Below are 19,897 nucleotides of genomic sequence, written 5' to 3'. Positions count from 1 at the left end.
TTTTTTAAGTACACACTGAGAAAGTGAAGCTACAATTACTACAGAACATGAGCACTCTTACTGAAATTGGAAAAAAAAAAAAGTCAAAAGGTATTTACCCAGTGATGTCCATACCCCACAGAGCACAATAGCTGATGATTTTTCCAGGATATGAGATACTAGCTCAAAATCCTCTACCTGCTTAATACTCAGGAGACAGAAGATTTACATCTTGTTTCTTCACCAAGGTATTTTAAATACTCTGTCTCAGTCTCTCTATAGACATTCCAATTTGTACAGCCACTCATTGTATTTGCGAGCAGAAATACTGCAGTCTGCTATTTAAAGTATGCATCTGATGGGGAAAAGATAAGGGTCAAGTGCCTGCTCCAAATCAGGATGAAAATTCATGACTGTTTCTCTTTCTCACTTTCAAAGCCAGTATACAATTCCTTTGAAGAGTCTTCTCTAAAAAAAGAATCGGAACATTTTTACAAATGTAAGATGGACTTGCTTGTATTTCTGAAAAGATATCCACTGGTTTAATGGAAAATGCACTTCAACTTGTCAAGTATTTCTGTTGATCTCAAGACTCTGCTTTTCCCAACATAATTTTTATCCCTCCTTAACAAAAAGCCTTCTACTCTCAGTATAACACCATGCAAACCCAGCTCTAACTCAAAAAGATCTGGTGAAAACAGTCAAAGATAATACATATCACAGGAAGGTTATGTCATATTTAGCCAACAAAAGATAGCGAGTAGTGCAAACTAACCCAAATTAATAGAGTCAGAATTACAGAAGGAGTTAAACATTTGGTTACAGTTGCAGAAGGGTTTGCCAATGGTGAAAGACAAGAGAGGAGACGAGTCTGGAGACAGTGAACTTCTGTTCTAGAGCACTGATAGCGCTATACATGTAGGTTCCAAGCACGTAAGTTGCTACAATATTCACACAAGGGCTTAGTAAGAAACTCCAAAAAGGAAAAAGCCCACAAAAGATAAAAATCTTCTCTACCCTAGCCCCTTACTAAGGATCTTCTTCTTTTGAACAGTTGCAAACAAATGTAGTAGTATTTCAAAGGAAAGAAATACCATTTTCACTGATACATTTATAATGAATATTCTCTGTCCTCTGCTTCAATGTAAATAGGGTTACCAATACAATGGGAAAGTTTTCTCACCGCTTTTAAAGCGTTATTTGTCCTTCCATTACACAATATTCTAAATCCAGAGTGAATAATAGTACTAAAAGGTAGAAACTGCCATAAAAAGAAACACTCTTAGTCCCATCCAGAGAAAAATTAATACTTGAAATAGTTTTCTGATTAATTTTTTTGGAATACGAAACCATTTTATGTAAAAGAATAAGCACAAGTATAGTGTGCACGTAGTACTCAAAAATTTGATTCACAGCAAATATAATTTGTTATCTTTTAACCTTTCCCTGACATCCAATAAGAAAGTAGGAGAAATTCCTTGGAATACAATCAATCAAAAGAGCAAAGTATTCATGAACACAGCAGAAAAAATGACTTATGTTTCTAGGTAAAATAAAAAAAAAAAAAAAAAAGCTTATTAAAGGTTTAAAGAGCATCTCCCAAAAGTAGAAGTGATAAGGTAACCTAGCCGTAGTAATTCCTGATAATTTTATTCAGTTGCCCAAGTAATTTAGTGGAGCATTATCACAGACAAAATCTTTGTAGTGCATCAATGCCCCCTTAAGCAGGGGAAAAAAAAAAAAAAAAAAAAAACCAACCACACTATCATGCCTTTTCCTTTACCATGTAATATATAAACTAATATAGCTGAAAAATGGATGCTGAAAAGGGTCTCCTTCCTTCCTATTATGGCTTGGAATCACCATAAGGTCAACTTAATTCTTTCTTGACACTAGCTAGCAAGAGTGGTAATCTTCAGAGGCCCTACCTTCCCTCTCATTACATTATATTACATTAACCCATGTAACATGAGATCCTGTACCAAACTGGGAAGCTGGGAATTCTTCTGTTACTGGCATTTTATTCTTCCTTCCTGTCTCTCTTTCAGAATGTACTTCAGGAACAGTCCAGAGCTTTGACAAAAAGACAGTTTACACCAGGAAAAATCCCATTATAACACAGATGTCATTTCACAAGCATAAAAGTAGAACTAAATCAATGTGATTATTCCTATGACAAAGAAATGAATCTTCAGACTATTAAAATGCATATGTGGGCTGTGCCTCTAATGATACCAGGAATGTTAAAACCGTATAAGATTCTAAATCAGAATATATTCTAACAGCTCAGTTTTTTAGCACAAAATAATCAGATGGGTAGACTTGATGCAGTACTGTCTTGTTACGACATTAACATCAACAGATACGTGACACACTGCTAGACTGCAGAGTAGTTTTGATACTACCAGGTAGTGAAACTTAAAAAAGATTCCAGATTCATTATCCCCTGTGCAAAAGAACATGGGATATCTCCTTTTTAGTTTTAAATCATAAATACATTCCACCCACTTTTCTGCTGCTCATTTGGTACCAGCAGCTCCACCACTTGCTTGGACAAGGAATGAGTTATGGTGCAAGTTGTGCCACGGGTCCCCACCAAGAAGACTTCAACAATAACCAGATTCAGGAGTTCCTCTCCACAGGTCTCCCATTAGCTCATTCCTACCCTGAAGACAGACCTCACTGCTCCCCATACCAAATCTGTACCAAATTTGTAGTTCTATCCTGTGAAACAGGATACTGAAGTGATCCAGGTTACACACAGCTCATACAGAGTCAGAAGGGTCATACCTGCTCCCAGGGTCAGCCAGTTTGATAAGCTGATAGAATAGGGCTATTGTGAAATTGATCACCGATGACAACAGCTAAACTGGTGAGTTCTTATGCCATACTGCTGCTAAAGCTCTTTATAATGAAATTGTCAGCAAATTCAAATAAGGATGAATGTTTGTCACTGGGACTTAACATATGGACAGAGATAACTTGAAAGTACAACAGAGATCAGCAATTGTTAACAGAAGTTGCCAGGACAGTGCATGCAAGAAACAAAACTGGAATTAAAGATAAGAACAAAGGTGAGAGTAGAGAGAAAACAGAATGCAGTTCTTTCACTATGGAAGAATTCAATGCATTTCTCATTACATCGTAACCTTACACCCCCCTGGTATTACACTCCAGCTGATAAAAAATTCTTTATGCACACATCAGCTGTATGTACTGCTCCAGACAGGGTTGTCTAATAAGGGCAGACAAACCACAGAGAAAGAAAAAGCTAGGATCAGGGTCAGTGTTTCAGAGGCAGAACTACCTTTCATTTTAAAAGGAAAAAAAAGAAAACCCGCACACTGAAAATGCAATGCATTCAGAGAAACTGTACAGTTACTACCAGCAAAGCCATACTGTGGATCCACGATATCCTCACAGGGTGAATGTCCTTTCCAGAGGAACAGGTCAGCTGCAATTGATCAGTTAACAGAAGCAACAGTCAGAAAACTCTCTCTTCACAAAGGCCAGCATGATTCATGTCACCAAGGGCAAATGGAGGAGAAATGGCAGCATCCTAAGTAATCCCTATCCAAGGGAAAGCATTTTAGGTAGATGGCATGCAGAAAACTGGTCAGGAAGCAGAAAGGGTCAGAGACTTATTTCATGTTCTAGGTTTGCAGTCCAAGAAATAACCTTGTAGAAAACAGAAGTCTCTGAGGAAAAAAAAAAAAAAAAAAATACAATAGAGAAAAGGGGCACCACCAGGCATTGATTACAATATAGTTTAATTCTGAAGGCACAGAAGCCAGAAGGCAGGAGAAGGAGAAAATGTGATTTTGGCTGCATAGGCTGGTAAGCCAATTAAGCTACATACAGGACTTAACACCACTACCAAAAACAGTTTCCATGTAAGAGCAGTTAGCGCTGATAGCAGAGTAATCAGAGATACCAAAAGCATCTGAATTCTGTGTCACAGGCACATGCTCTTACCATGAAGAGATTTCTATCTCCAAATAGAAGTGACAACTGTCCTCTCTTTTCACCCCATTTTTATTAGCTGCCAGACCAACCTCGGAAGCAACAGTGGCAGCATTCCATAAGGGGAGATGAATATACCAACCAACACCACAACCAGTACCTGATAGATTTGCAGGCAGCAAGCACTGAAGACAAAATTCACAGCAACAACTTCATCCACACCAGGCTGGACAGTGTTGGCAGGTCTATTTCAATGTTTTTGTGTTATCGTCGTATTAAACCCCATTCTTCAAGAGCACCTTCTCTGAACCATGATCTTCAAGTGTGCTTTATCCAAGACGAGCCCCATGCTATGTCCCCAAGACACAACTGCACCCTAGATTCTACACCCTTCAGTGTCCTACACTCCAGCCTGAGCACCTCTACATTTACATCTAGCAAAATCCATAGCAGAGCAAAGGCTCCCAGCCAAGACCCACTGTCAACTGTTAAGACCATACCCTTCAATATCTTTTATGCACCACAATCTACCTCTTGCCCTGTAGCCACTCATACTAGATGCAGTTGTTCCACTCAGTTACCTGACCAGCTGTGATCAGTCAAAGGCCACAGCGCTGATCTGCAGTCAGCATAATACACTGCTGTATGTCTGCACCTAAAGCCTGAATTTCAAAGCACAGGTCAAGTCTCAAGTCCCTTCCCTACATCACATAAGCATGTTAAAGGCACTCCTCACAAGAGATCAGGAAACACTGGCTAAATTAGTTCACTGCAACCAGTGTTTTTCTTCCCCATATCAAAGGAGAACTGCTGACTCATAACTGTCAAGGTCAGATCAGTTCAAGGTGATTAACAATTTTAATTTCTATATATGCACAAAGCAAAAATATTAAGATATAAAAAACTTCATAGACGCACTGAGCTGGGCAGGAAGGGAGAGATGTGAAACAAGCAGCTTATTCTTGCAGATTTTCACGTATGCAAGTAGCCACAGCACACCATGTCCACAGCTAGTAGATTACTCTGGAAGTCTCAGCCTCAATCCTTTCACTGTCTTTCTCTACAATCCACACTTCTCTAGAGCAAACACCAGCAACAAACCAACTAACCAACCAAACAAGCAAACAAACAAACAAAAAAAACACAACCCACCACACAATGGTGAAATACATAAAACACAGCTCTTGATCAGTACATTCAGCTGCTTCCTAGTAACTTCACAATACACAGAATGCAGGATTCACACCCAACGGCTTGATACCTTTAAGTAACAATGCAAGATAACCAAGTGAAATGTTAAGTCACCTTCTACAAAGAAACCAAGTACAGCAGGTGCAAGATCAGATGATCAGTAATCAACTGAACTCAGAATTACGCTGCTTTTACAAATGGATCTAAGCCTGTAGTTAATATCAGTGCTTAATGAGGCTTTACATAAATTTAATTAAGTACAATATATCTTTCATTTTCAGAAAAATCACGCTGAAATGTATCAGTAAGAACTACAGTGTTATAAAAATATAACAGGACAGCTTGTGTCAGATACATAGCATTTTTAATCAAATGTATAATTGTAAAATTAAAGTTTGTTTCAAGCATGTAAGAGCTTTTGCTACATAATTACCATATTAATTTCTGCTAAATTAACCAGCAATTTCATTAAATCAGCAAGACGTCTGTACTGTTAATGTGTGTTTAATTAATAATAAACATTGAAGGGAAATTCTAGCCACTATAAAAAAAAACAATATCTTTAAACACATTTTTATTTTTTTTTCCACAGTTTACATGACAGAAAGCTTCAAAAAGCTACACTCAGAAGGGTATTAACGAAGATGGTAAACGTAGAAAGCAGTAAATTGGAAAATCCATCTCCACTACACTGCAATGTTAACATTCCTTGTCAACAGCAGGCAGAATTTTAAATTCTGGAAAGCTTTACTATGTGCACAGATGTAAATGTAAGAACACAAGAACATCTAAACTTTGAAATTATGGAAGCCACCATTTACTACCTGCATCATGTCTTCTAAAGCACTGTTACATTATCAGTTCTAGTCTATTACACTGAAATCATCATCTGAAGGGTAATCACAATACTGTTTCTATCCAGATTGCTGAGCTAACACAGCTAATAGTGAAGCTGTACTTTATCCTGACACGCATACCAAGACTGTCAGCTAACTGTCAGCTGAAGAACAGAAGGGGATGTGTGTGTACGGTCACAAAAGCCACCGAGGGAAGGCAAACCAGTTAGGAGAGAAAGGCAAGCCCCATCTGACATTAGCGACACGCCAACCAAGCACACAGTCTACTGAGGAGGACATCCAACAAACCAACTCTTTGGCACAGCACACAGGGCTCCAGGCTTGCTGCTGACAACAGCCCCACATACAGCACCCTAGGACTGGCATTTCTGGATCCAGCACCAGAGGTTTCACTTCCAGCTTCAAAATGGTGGCTACACAACTCAAGCACACACTGATACTGCAGGTGGCCTCAGTGTTCTTTGTAAAGTGACTTTACATAGAAATCAAAGACAGATGTAAAATCTTAACATCATTTCACAAAGAAAGTTAGGCTGCATACTCTGCAGTAACATAGTATTTTACACTTTTCCCCTAAAAATCAAGTTTAAGAGAAACCCTTTCCTTTTGGTATAATAAGGCAATGCTGGTTTTATTTTCCTAGGATGAGTGAGCACCCACCAAGACCATCCCTCCTTCTCTATTTAATTAGTAACTAATGGTAAAAATAACCGTCCAGAAAAGTCCTGAAATAGTTATCCTTATAGATTTTGGTACTGTCTTACTGGATAACAAAATAAAATAGGTTCTAAAGTTAGTTGACTCTAACAGATTTTATCTTGAAATGGTTGCAAAAAAGTCACTAAACTTGCCATTCACCATTTTCTAAATGAAACATGGGACTGTGCTAACACAAAAGATAAGAGTGCTGGGACACCTCCCCTATGAAGACAGGCTGTTCAGTCTGGAGAATAGAAGGCTCTGGGGAGACCTTACAGTGACCTTCCTGTGCCTAAAGGTGCCTACAGGAGAGCTGGGGAGGGACTCTTGGTCAGGGAGTGGAGTGATAGGATAAGGGGGAATAGCTTTAAACTAAAAGAGGGTAGGTTTAGATTAGATATTAGGAAGAAATTCTTCAGAGGGCACTGACACAGGCTGCCCGGAAAAGCTGTGGGTGCCCCATCCCTGGAGGTGCTCAAGGCCAGGCTGGATGGGGCTTTGGGCAGCCTGGTCTGGTGGGAGGTGTCCCTGCCCATGGCAGGGGGGTGGAACAGGGTGATCTCAAAGGTCTCTTCCAACCCAAACCATTCTATGCTTCTGTGATAGTAGTACTTTACAAAACAACAGTTTTAGTGACTGGATGAAAAAAGGGAAAATATCAAACTGCAACATTGCATATTTTGAAATGTTCCACATATTCATAAACTTTTTAAGATCCAACATATTACAAACTCAAATTTTAAAAGACAAAATCCTTCACCAAAGGAAATTTTCATTCTGCCATTATTCTACTTTTTAGTAGAGCTGCGTAAACGAAATAGTGAGTACAGAGAAAATACAAATGCAAAGGAACAAAGGAACATGGCAAATAGGAAATCTAAAAGCAAAAATCTTGTCTTAGGATATGATTTGTTTAGCTTGATTTTTTCCCTATTGCCTCTAAGGAGGCAAGGCACCATAATCAATTCAAGTCAATTCAGCCTCTGATGGCTTGAAAATTCTAGGATGTAGCAAAGGAAGCAGTAAATATTGCAGGATAGATACACACAGTCTAAACTTTTACTAACATTACTAAAAACTTAAGCATCGTTGCAAGTACCATTACATTCAACCTGTAATATTATCTAGTTATAGTTCTGATAGTTTTATGTCAATGCAGAAAGTCAACATATTGCACAAGCAGTAAAATTTCTTCATACACAGTTTTCCTTATATTGGTTACTATTGAACAGATCTTTGAACGCTGCCAAAACTACCTCTGTCAATGCATTTTTGACAAAAAAGGATTGGTAATTAGGTAGGGTCTCTCCAGGTATTACATAGCCTTTTTATGCCCTTTAATACATACCACCTTTCTCCTTGCTGTTTCAAATTCTTGAACTGTATTGGAAGATATAACTTTGACACCTCTGTATTATGTGATAGCTAGTATTAAACAAAATGGCCTGTTTTAAGGTCATAAGATCTTGATATTGAGACAATCAGGAAATTCAAGGTCACTAGTAGCCTTGCAGTCTTGAACAAATCACTTAATTCCCTGTGCTTCAAACTACCAAAGAAAACGAAATTCTATCCATATTTCAATGATAACAAGACACCAGGAAGGAGTAAAACAAAGATCTTGGGAGATGCAAAAGGTTAATTCGTTCTGAGTTTTCAATGTTGTGGCTGCAGATTGGTTAATCAATTTTTCACTATTATGAAAAAGGGAAAAGGAATATTGCCTTTACAGGCATTCAGAGCGTTTTTTCCCATAACTTCAAGGCATTAAGATAACTTAGTCCTACATATTCAGAAAGAGCACTAGAGGACCAGAATATGCAAAGAAGAAGGGAAACTGCATACAATTTTAGAGCTGATTGCTTCAAAAACTGATATGAAACAAGAAGGAAGAAAATAATATTTTTTTTAATTTTAAAAAAGAAAAATGATAGCAACTAATAATTTTAAATGAAATGACGCTGATAACACACCAATACTTAAAAGACATAAAGTGCTGAAAATCAAATTACTTGAAGTGACGTGCAGTAGTGTGACAGATTGATGACAAAATTGAAGGGATTAATTTAGACAGAGCCAAACTACTCTAGCAGAGGTTCAGAAGCTTTGAACTTCACATTCTGATGATATGGTGTAACACAAGAATGTATGCAAGCCTCTCACTGCATTTTTGTTACCTCTCATGCCAATATCTCCTCTCATCCTAGTCTCTATAACTTCACCAAAGAACTGTGAATTACAGAAAAAAGTGATTTGAAAATAGACTGAGGTCTTCAGACAATAGGCAATACAGTAAGCCAACTACGGAGGCAAGACCGCATTATAAATTCTATCACAGTTCTTCCCTTTTAGTTTTTGATTCAGGAAGTGTGAAATGTTTTTTATTATTATTTTTCTTTATTTTTTATTGTTAAACTAATAAGATGTTCATTTCTTGCTGATCTCTAATGTCTTCAATTTAGATCTTCAATATAATACTTAGGCTCTGTGCCAAGCTCTACATGTTCATCAGAAAAACTCTTTCAAGAAAGCCATCACACAGTACAGCAAGCATATAATAAAGATTCCATCAAAACACAGAATTTAGAAAAAGAGAAGTAATGTGCCATCAGTTATTTGACAAAAACCTCATGCTGGTATTCTGAGCAATCCTTATGGCCAAGGCCAGAATTCAAATCAATAAAAAAAAGTATTTTACAATTCTAGCTTTCATTACAAACTGTAAAACAAAAACACCACACCTTTGAAAGCTACCTCCCAACGAGAACTGAAATCAGAGGCTAGGACTGTATCCTGCATCAATTAATCCATCCAGCAACAGAAACTACTGGCAAATAAAGTAACTCATCTGAGGTAACTTGTTGTACCCCATTCTTGCAGCATGACCACAGAAGTTTAATTGTGTAACAATTAAGAAGTTAATTTGTGTAACAAACGCACAGCTAACAGTTTTGTTCAAACTGCTTGGCAGTCTAACCCATTAGTCTGCCGGATGCTCTCCCATTAGCACTGCTAGTTATGGCACTGCTCTCATCTCCTGGACTACATCCTGTTGAACACAAATAATCATTACAGTATTTCTTTGAACAAAGAACATTGGGGTATTTTGAAGGAGAAAAAGGAAAGAATGAATATCTGACAGGATTCTCATTGATTACTGCATTTCCTCAGTGACGCTAGAGAGAACACACATGAAAAAAATAGGCGTTTTAAACAGTATCTTTTTCTAGAATAGCCCTTTGGCAGAAACACAGTGTAGAAGCACTTGAAATTTCTCCCTGCGTCTTGTTAGAGCCTAAAGACAAGAGCATGCGCTTCACATACCTATAAGCCTAGCCAGCTTCACCAGGTTTGGCACCAGAAGAGCTTAGTATTGATCTGTCAGATAGACTCTACATCAGAGAGAAACAATACTGAAATAATTGAGGTTGTCTTTAGGGGGAAACAGACAATCAAAAAATACACACTACTGTGGTTTGCAGTAGTGCTAAAAAATTAACTGGAATGTTCCACTCTTACTGCTGAAATAAAGCAAGGGGCATAAGGTGCTATAGAAACCATTATAACAACATTGATCCTAAACACGCGAATAAAAACAAAGAAACAGAAGGGGAGAAAATGAAATGCATGCACAACGTAGGTGGTTGTTTTGTCACAATTTTATTTAAAAATCCAGAAGTACTTCATAAAAAAGAGACACCGAGATCACTTCTTCCACAATCTCATCATAGATGCTGAAAAATACACAAGCTTTCATCTGTAGTCTCAGTAAGAACCTACAAAGAAGGTGTATAAACAAAAGCCAAAAGACAAATAACAGAAAAACAAAGTTGGCATTACTGGCAGTGCAAAAGGCAAGCAGCATAAACAAACCAAAATACAAAGACTCAAGAAAGAAACCTGTGGTGAAAGATGAAGATCTATGCAGGGTCCTAAGAGAACAGACAAGAAAGTTGAACAAGAGCTATTTGAGAAAATAAGTTCAGAAATGCAACACAGATGAGTCAACACACAATTGGGAGTTTTCACCAGCTTAGCAGGCACACTCTCTAAGGCTGAGATTACTAACTTGAGAGGAACAGGGACAAACACAATGAGCTTCTTGCAGCCATCCTGTAAATAACCTTGTTAGTTACATTTCTTACCACTGGTACAAGGCAAAGCATACAAAGGCAGTAACATCTCCTACCTAGCAATACAACATACAGGCTTTAACTCCACAGGCTTTATTTCCAATCTCCTCTGCTGCCAACCCCAGGAAAACTATAGGTTTTGACTGCTTTGCCCTGGAAATCCTAAATTGCACTTTACAGACAAAAACAACTATTCAAGGAAAAAGTGATGAAATAAGAAAATGCTAATCAACTTCATGCCCAAGTGTCAGAAGCTATTCATCATCTTCAACAGTCAAGACATACAGTCTAACAACACAAGTTACGTGATCACCCCTGCATCTACATCAAACTAGTATCATCTTTTTTATGTACAGACACAAACACACACCACTGTGGGTTGAAGAAGCAAAACCAGGAAACAGCACATGAGCTAATGAAGAATCACAGTACCACAAAATACAGGTTTTACTTCGAGTCATAAGCATTTTGATGTTCCTAATCTTTCATATATATATATATATATATATATATATATATATATATATACACACATACACACACACACACATACATTTATATACATTACTCCTTCCTTTCTTGCAGTTCTCTACATTTACTAAAATCTTGAGGAAAAAAAAAAAAAGAAAAAAGAAAAAAAGAAGTAATTTAAAACTAGGAAACTGTGCTCACAAGGGGCAATGGATTCCGAAAATCAATTTTCCACTCATAACCCAAATTTTTCAGCTGTGCCTGTGAGTGTTGTATTTAGAAAACATAAGAGAATAGGGAGTATTTTCAGGTTCTTCTGCACATAAGTTCTGACTGCTAGATTCCCTAATGTACCTGCAGAACTTGTGAAAAACTATCTTTTTTAGAACAACTCAAATGGTATCCTCCTCCTTTTGGCATAATTTAAAGCAGGAGAAAACACATTAAAAAACTATAAAATAAAAAAAAAAATCTCAAAGTAGCAGTAAATGCAAAAATACTGTATACACTTCCTTTTTCTTTACCATATATCCCTTATTTTTCACCTCAGAAGAAAAAGTTGCACTGTGGGACAGCAGGAGAAACTTCAATAGTTGAAATGCATCTTCAGACATGTTTCTGTTTTTTATATATACACACACACTTCTGATATAGCATCCTTTACCTGTACATAATGCCAAGACTATTCAACTACACAAAAAATATGTACACATAAGTTCTACTTTTCAAGGGCTAAAAGACTATCAAAAGAATTATAGCATGACGTTTAACTCTAGAACAACATATTAGACTGTAGTGCATTGTATAAACTAGGTATCTTGTGTATTCACTAGTTTCCATAGAGCTGAAAATAAAGACCAGGAAAACATACATTGTCTGGTAACAGGAATGGTTACCCCATCTTTTAACTAAGGCCACTTACTACTTTTTGTAAGATTATGGTTTTGATTACTTTAGCATTTTACAGAACTTGATTGATATTTTTCCTTTGTAGCATATGTACAAGGCTTAAATTTTTGTACACTGCTACTAAACTGGATCTCTTTCTGACAGGAATTACTAAAATTCTTTCAGAATTTTCAACACACCTGTTCCCTTGCTTTGATAGAGTTTTGAAGTTTGGGGGGGAGGATACCCACACACCATCTAAGCGTTATTTAATATCCCTATGAAAACTAAGCCAGCTATATATACAAAACTAAGGAATTTCAAAAAGAACAACCTACTCTAAATGTAATTTGCTCTGTAGACACTAGTTCTGTAGAAGCTCAGTACCTAGCCCCTCTGAAGAGCACACCTGTTCTCAAAGGAGCAGTCACTGAGTGCAGTTATCCTTTCTAGAACTAATCACAGTTGCTGCATTCCACCATGGAGTGCTAAATTTGAAAACTAAAGTCAAGGGAGACTTAAAGGGAGAGGTGGGGGAACAAAGGAGCAACAGGAGCACAAGAGCAGAAGCTGAGAACTAAGAACTGAACATCATTAAAAAGGTCACGAGCTGTTGATAGGAAAAGCTGTTGTTCTGATTTACTAGTCTTATAGGAGGTAAAGATACAGTGGTGGAAGAAGTCAATATTATTTTAAAGTGGACAAAGTGAAGCCAAGAAAATAAAATTAAAAGCAACTATCAAATTGCAGTTTTGAGTTTTCTGCTTTGTGATCTTCACAATCGTTTCTGTTTTTATGTAATTTTAACATTCAGCTGGGCAACTGGCATTGCTTTAAGCAAAAAGTTGCTTCAATCTATTGGGGAAAGGAATTAACAGCACGTCAAAGTCTGTGAGCAATTTTGATAAAAATCCACAACTTAAATGGAAAGTTTAACACTTAAAGTAAACACAGCACATCAACAAGTAGAAACAAATATGAGAAATCATATCAAACATGACACAAAGTGGCATCACAGACAAAATTTTAATGGGAAACTACACTAAAATTAAGCATCTTACAAAGAACTTCAAAATGACAACATGGAAAATTACTGATTTCATTAGCTGTGACAGTGAGTAAAAGAGTTTGTTAAAGTTATCTGTCAAACTAAGAACTAACCACAGAATTGGGAAAAAATTGTTTTAATAAGTTCCTATCCTTCATGCAGATACGATCCCCGTTATTACTAAAGTTGCTGGGAAAACAAACAAACACTACAGATTTTGGTGGTAAGCTGTGACTCAGAAGCAGGGGCTAACTAGTGCACAGAGGACACCTGAACTGGTTTCCTTTATGACCCATAGAACACGACCAAGCTCCGTTCAAATCATTACGGATTCCACTTCATAGCTCACTGAAGTATTTTACATGAAGCAACATTAAGCTTATGCATTGCATTCCAAACCTAACACAAAACAGTCAGTCAGCTTTGCGACATACTGTAGACATTATCAAGAAACATTACTGCAATTATCAAAAGGCATTAGAGAGAAGCATGATATGGGCTACAGACACCAAGCTGGCCCCATGCCAATTATTTTAGCTCCAAATGCAAGCAGCTTTATTTATTTCAAACCCTGAAATAAAGTGACCACAATACTAAGAGAAGACAGTAGAAAAGGTTAACCCCTTCAGGGAAGCTTTCACAGCTCAAAGAATAGCAAAATATGTCTGACACAAGGCCTTTTAGAAGACCTGACAAACATGTAACAATGCATGAATGCCTGGAAAATAGAGGTAAATTAACTGATTAGGAGATTGTACACTCTTTTGGACCCCACAAAAGTGTCAGCTAATGAAGAGAGGAAAAGCATTCTTTACACCAGAGTCCCCTCTCTCAGAAAGTTGGTCTTTGCTTTCTAACAGCAACTACCACCGCCTACCACTAATTAAGCAAATAAAATATGTACTCCAACCTGAACACATCACCAAAATAGACCTAAGATACCCTGCTTTCTGTAAAGCTACCTGCAATAACTTGAAACTAAAGATGGCTCTATCAGTGGAAAAATAATAATTTACCAATATACCAAAAAAGATTACATTATACACCTGTGATTACAGCGATGCTCATGCAAACACCACATAAAACGAAGAAGTGTCACAATTTAGGTTGTTCTGAGCACTACTTTGCAGAGTAGCAACCCTTCAGTAAGCAGTGTTAGGACTGGATAGAAGCAAAAAGTGGAGGATGAATGCAGAGTGCAGGCACAAAGCTATTCCCACAGAACACCAGAAGATGTCCATCCTGTCTTCCCCTCAACTAATCTGAATCTATGTGAAAATGCAAATTAAAAAGTTGTGGTGGGTCTCTTTGTTTGTTTTTGTTTTGTTGTTGTTTGTTTTCAATCTTCCACCACTCTTGCACATGCTCACCAAGAAGCAGAGTTGGTGAATCAGATCTGATTCTCAACTACACAACTCCTCACATCTAGCAGGATGAAGCACACCCTGCTTCAAAATCAGTGAAAAATATGAAGAATCTTTCCAGAACCTCATCTATACTCATTTTCTGTTGCAGACTGAAGAGAAAGAGCAGAAAGTCTTCAGCCTTTACCACCATTTTTTCCTCAGCAGACTGCTCCGAGAACATATTCCCTATCATGAACATCATTCAAGAGACAGTTACAGTCTAAATGATATTTCCTTTCTTCGCTTCCAGAGCACAGCTTACCAGCTGACCCTTCTTCACATCATCTTTCAATATTTCAGTCAGAAAGAATTATTTTCATGAAGCCTCCTAAATCCAGAAACTCACATCTGTTTAGGAGCCACAGAGAAGGTCATTTTTCTTAAGAAATCATTACTTTTCTGTTTGATTTCTCAGAACGCATTTTTAGGAGAGCTGATAAGCAAGAACCTGGAGAAAAACTTTAAGGTTTTACTTCTTGCAAAGGTCTAGGCACTACGCACAATATTTCAGAGTGTCTATAAAAGACAACTATTTTCCTGTTTTGGAGGTGGAGGAAAGGAATAGTCAAGGCCACAGTCACTGTGCTCCTTGCCATGTTTTCCAGAAAGAACATGGAATTCACATAAATTGACTCACCAGTTCCACAAAAATAGCAACTCTGCATTTATACCACATTTTCATTTACACTGCCCGTCTCCATCTGTACCGCAATGACTCCAAATGTAAGGATGAAATTTATTTCAACTCACCCACCCAAAAAAAAAATCAATGCATTAAGTAGAGTATTAGAAGATTTACAATTGCAAATTTTTCCATGTCATATACAATATTAACTATGCAAACTTTATGCAATACAACCATCCCAAATTGAAAGAAGCCTGCAAAAGTTTAGCAGCGTTTACAGAAAAAAATATAGCTGAAGACAATAAAATAAATAAATACAGTATTTTCTTTGACATTTGAGAGGTTTCACATATAGCTGATATGTCTGCTGTTGGTCAATTTCTCTAAAAGTCTAATAAAAAAAAAAAGCTCATGTTACTACCTCAAGATTTATAAGACACTGCTTACCAGCCACTTACAGGCAAAACTGAAATTAGCAAAAGAAAAAGGGAAGGCCTGAAGCACCCAACTCATCTGTTCAACAAAAGAGAAACATTCATCAGCACTACAAATGTGATTGAAGCTGCATCTGACTGTAAGATTTCTCCCACACTCCCACATCCCTCTCACCAAAGAAATGAACTGCATGTTACCTGTAGCCACCATCACAGGGGCTTGGAGCTGTTGTTTAAGGCCATCTGAAACATTCTGCTTCAGATCAATGCCTACCAGACAAACTCACAGAAGAAAGCAGAAATAAGCTCATAGCAGGACGTAATCAAGATCTGTGATGCAGAATATGCAAGTAGATAGCTGCCTTTTTTCTTTTTTTTTTTTTTTTAAATGAGATGCTTATTTCCATCCATACAAAATTATATTTAGCATTTCAGAAGTTGAAGATCAATTTTCTCCTGTCTTTTCTTTCAAATAAAGTTGTTGTGTGTTTTTTTTTTTTCCTGTAGTTAAAGCTTAAGAAGCCATTACCTAGAATCTGCTCACTGTAAAGGAATACATAGTACAGATCTCTACATTCAGAAGATTTTGTTTTTCTATGAACATAACCAAAACAAATAACTAGACATAAAAGAAAGATGTTCTAGTAAAATGAAATTGCTATACGTACTCAGGATGTAACAAATGAAGGGCTCAGTTTCTCTATTAGAAGCCTAAACTCCATAAAAACCTTATATATATCAACAAAACAAAACAAAAAACAAACAAACAAACAAAAAGATTACCAAGGTCTACACATCTACTTACAGCTTACATTTTGAGACTCAATTCAAGCTGCTTCCTGGCTTTTTTTAAACACAGCATGATGGTACATGGCATCAAACACAACTACATCAGGTTCCCATCTAAAAGGAAATGGTTTGTGTGTCCTGTAAACCAAGCTTTGAAGCAAACTGTGCACAAACAGAAAAAATGGCAATTGCACAAATTCAGTTTTTAAGTATCTACTGTTTCTTACTATATGGCTGGATTATATTAGAAAAACTCACACTTTGCAGAACTCAGAATTTACATGTACCTTCAACTAAGCAACCACACAGCTTTTCAGCAGATTTATCTGCTTTAGAAGTTCTGTTTCTAACCTTTAGAAGTGACAGTCACATGAAGTAAAGTTAGCTGACCACAACTACTTCTGGACAGTCTTAATCCAGAAACCTTTTTTTTAATCCTGTTCTGAATATTCTCAACAGCTTTAAAGGAAAATACCAGTAACATGTTAAAAAGAAGTGGCAAAAGACACAGGGGATACTTCCACAGAACAATATACTGGCAGAAGATTCAACTATTTTTTTCTTTTAAACAGTAAGAACACACTACTACTACTACTAAGTAACAAACAGTAACAAAATTCATTACTTTGGCTTGTATTATAAAGAAGGGCAAATGTCAGTTAAGAATCCAACTCAGGGACTTCATCTAATCAGTATTTACTAAGAAGAATTAAACTGGGACTACATTCTGTGTCGTGTCATATGATCTGCTTTCCAGCTTGGAAATTCATCATACTGGTCTCTAGGCTAACTGAATGAACAGATAAAGGTGGAAAAAAAAAAGAGAAACAGAAGAGGAGTGAGAGGACAACAGGAAAACAGATTCAGTGAAAGGACTAGTAGATGAAATTTGAGTGTAAATAGGATCTCTTCCTTGCCATCTTTTTCTAGATGACAGCATGTCAACTTGGACACTTTTGACAACCGGTTATTTTTTTCTACCCTAGAATAAGACTAATGATAAAAATGAGGTACACATCTTTAAAAATTATTACTGCACACACTGCATGTATGAATGGGGTCTTTCTTGCACTCAGATTATTCATGATATAGCTTTAAGTACTATTAATTAAAGAGCTAGCTAAGCACGTGCAGGAGTAAGCAAAGCATTCTGTTAAATATTTATGGTATTCACTCAAAATTACTCGATTAAAGTTACAGATGAGGAAAAAAAAAAATCAACTCAACAGCAGTGCTTGCAGAACTCAACAATAGGCTTTCACAACAAGGTTTTTATGTTACCCCTTAAGCAGTACAGACTGCTGTTCAATTCTTGTCAAAAGGCAGAAATCCGGTTTACACTACTCAATGGATTACACAAGGTTTAGGAGAAGGAAATCCGGTATCACTGTAAGATCTACCTCTCAAAACTTTCAAGTCTTTTCAAAAGCTGTCATAGAGAGTCCCAACCTGCAGCTGAGAGTCCCCTCTCCACTGCACAGTCAGCTAAGAGAAAGGATTTAGGATCTGAAGGAGTGAAGTCTCAGAAACTGCTTTTATGAAGAAAGTTATTCACTCTCCACAGACAAACGCCGTCACACGAGAAGTTAAAGCTGACAGATTCTCGTAGCACGGAGAGGCCCCCGAGTCCCAACAGATGTGCCTAAGCTAGCTAGCACGGCGGATTTCCCTTCAGCACCCCTCCGCCAGCTCTGACCGGCGTGGAGCTGGAGGCACGGCTCAGCACGGGCTGGTTTCCGAGGAGCGCCCAACTTCGCCAGCTCAGCGCGCCCCGGGCGCCCTGCGCCGCTCCGCACAGCTTGGGAACGGCGATCCCAAAGGCAGGGAGCCTTCCCCTTACCCCCCCCCTCCTTCTCCCATTGAAACGCTGCGGATGCGGAGGGAAACAAAAGAGAGGAAGTACATTCATCGCCCGGAGTGACTCGCGCCGAGGGGCTCTCGCCAAAACAATGGGCGAGGGGCTGGGGGCACGGCACGGCACCGCACGGCACCGCTGCGGGCTGCCCGCCCCCGCCGCTCCGCTCCGCTTCTCCGACTCGACGGGAAAAAATAAATAATAAAAAAAAAATAAATAGATAAATAAATAAAAAGTCACTCACGGAGGGCGACGGCGGGCGGCGAACCGTTATGTCCCGGTATTTATTTTATTTTATTATTATTATTTTTTTTTTTAATTATTTTCTAACCAACTCTGACACAGAAGGGCCGGCAATCCGAAATCAGCGGGAAAACAAAATATATAAGTAAATAAAATAAAATCTCCTGTGTCCCCCCACCCCCACCCCGTCCTCCGTCCCGTCCCGTCACCGCCTCAACTCCCCCCCCCCGGCCCCAGCCCTTCCCCTCACGGAGCGCCCCAACGGCCGTAACGGCCGTAACGGCTCGCAGCCCCGCTCCGCCGCGCGCCCACAGGTGTGCGCCGAGCCCCCCCCTGCCCCGCCCCGCCCCACCCCGCCCCGCCGCGGCAGGTGCGGGCAAGTTACGGCCCGGGCCGGCACCGCCGCCGCCTCCGCCCCGCCGCCGCCGCCCGTACCTGCAGCCCCCGTCGCCGCAGGAGGCCCGGCTCGTCCATGGCGCCGCTCCGCCGCCCGGCCGCGCCGGACTGCCCCGAGCCCCCCGCGCCGCTCCGCATCCCCGCAGCGCCCGGCCGCTGACATCACGGCGGCGCCCATTGGCCGCGCCCGGTCACGTGGCCCCGCCGAGGTGTGCAGCCCGGCAACTTCGGGCGGGCCCGGCCCCGCCACCGGCCCCGGCCAGCGGCAGCAGCCACAGTACCACACAACACAACCACAATTAAACGATCCAATTACATTAATCAAACCCGCCGCCGCCCTGCCTGCCCGCCCGCCCCACAGCCGGGCTAAGCAAACCGTTAGTTGTGTGTGTGTTTTGTTTTTTTCCTCAGGGGGTCACAGCCCGCCGGGCGGTGTCGTTAGGGACACATCCCCCAAAACCCCAAATTTAAGATCCCGGTACCTCAGCGGGAGTCGTTCGTTGCGGGTTATGTTATAAAGTCATCGGTCACTGCACACAGATTCACAAGAGGAGGTCTTGTCCAGCACTGAACACCCGGAGAGGCGTCCCCATAAACATGCCCGCACGTTTTCCAGCTGGGAATCCTCACCTGGTCTCACTTAAAAACAAAATTAAGGAGCCTACACACCATCAAACTCAAAGGCAGGGCGTGATCCTCTCCTCACAAAACCAAAGGCACAAAAAGTTAAGTCAGACTGCCAGAAACTGTAAAACTGAAGCACAGTTGACTTCTGAAAGCAACTGAAGCAACACAGATGACTTCTTCAGTATCCACACTACAAACACTCAGCAAATGGCAACGATTCCATTCCAGCCTTTATTTCTGTAATTGCACTTACTGCTTCAAAAAAATGAGGGGTTACTTTACCTAAACTAGCA

General features: G+C 39.2%; 1 protein-coding gene across 1 annotated transcript in view; it reads right to left on the bottom strand.

Annotated features, from left to right (window-relative positions):
• The window catches only part of MAST4 (microtubule associated serine/threonine kinase family member 4), a 200,719-nt gene extending 181,654 nt beyond the window's left edge, over positions 1–19,065 (bottom strand). The window contains exon 1 of the mRNA XM_032205667.1: positions 19,017–19,065. Coding sequence (XP_032061558.1) covers positions 19,017–19,055 — 39 coding nt within the window. The 5' untranslated portion in view covers positions 19,056–19,065. The remainder of the gene's footprint in view (positions 1–19,016) is intronic.
• Positions 19,066–19,897: the final 832 nt, after the last annotated feature.

The sequence above is a fragment of the Aythya fuligula genome, chromosome Z (assembly GCF_009819795.1).
Source record: "Aythya fuligula isolate bAytFul2 chromosome Z, bAytFul2.pri, whole genome shotgun sequence".
NCBI lineage: Eukaryota > Metazoa > Chordata > Aves > Anseriformes > Anatidae > Aythya > Aythya fuligula.
This window is presented reverse-complemented; position numbering and strand designations above follow the sequence as displayed.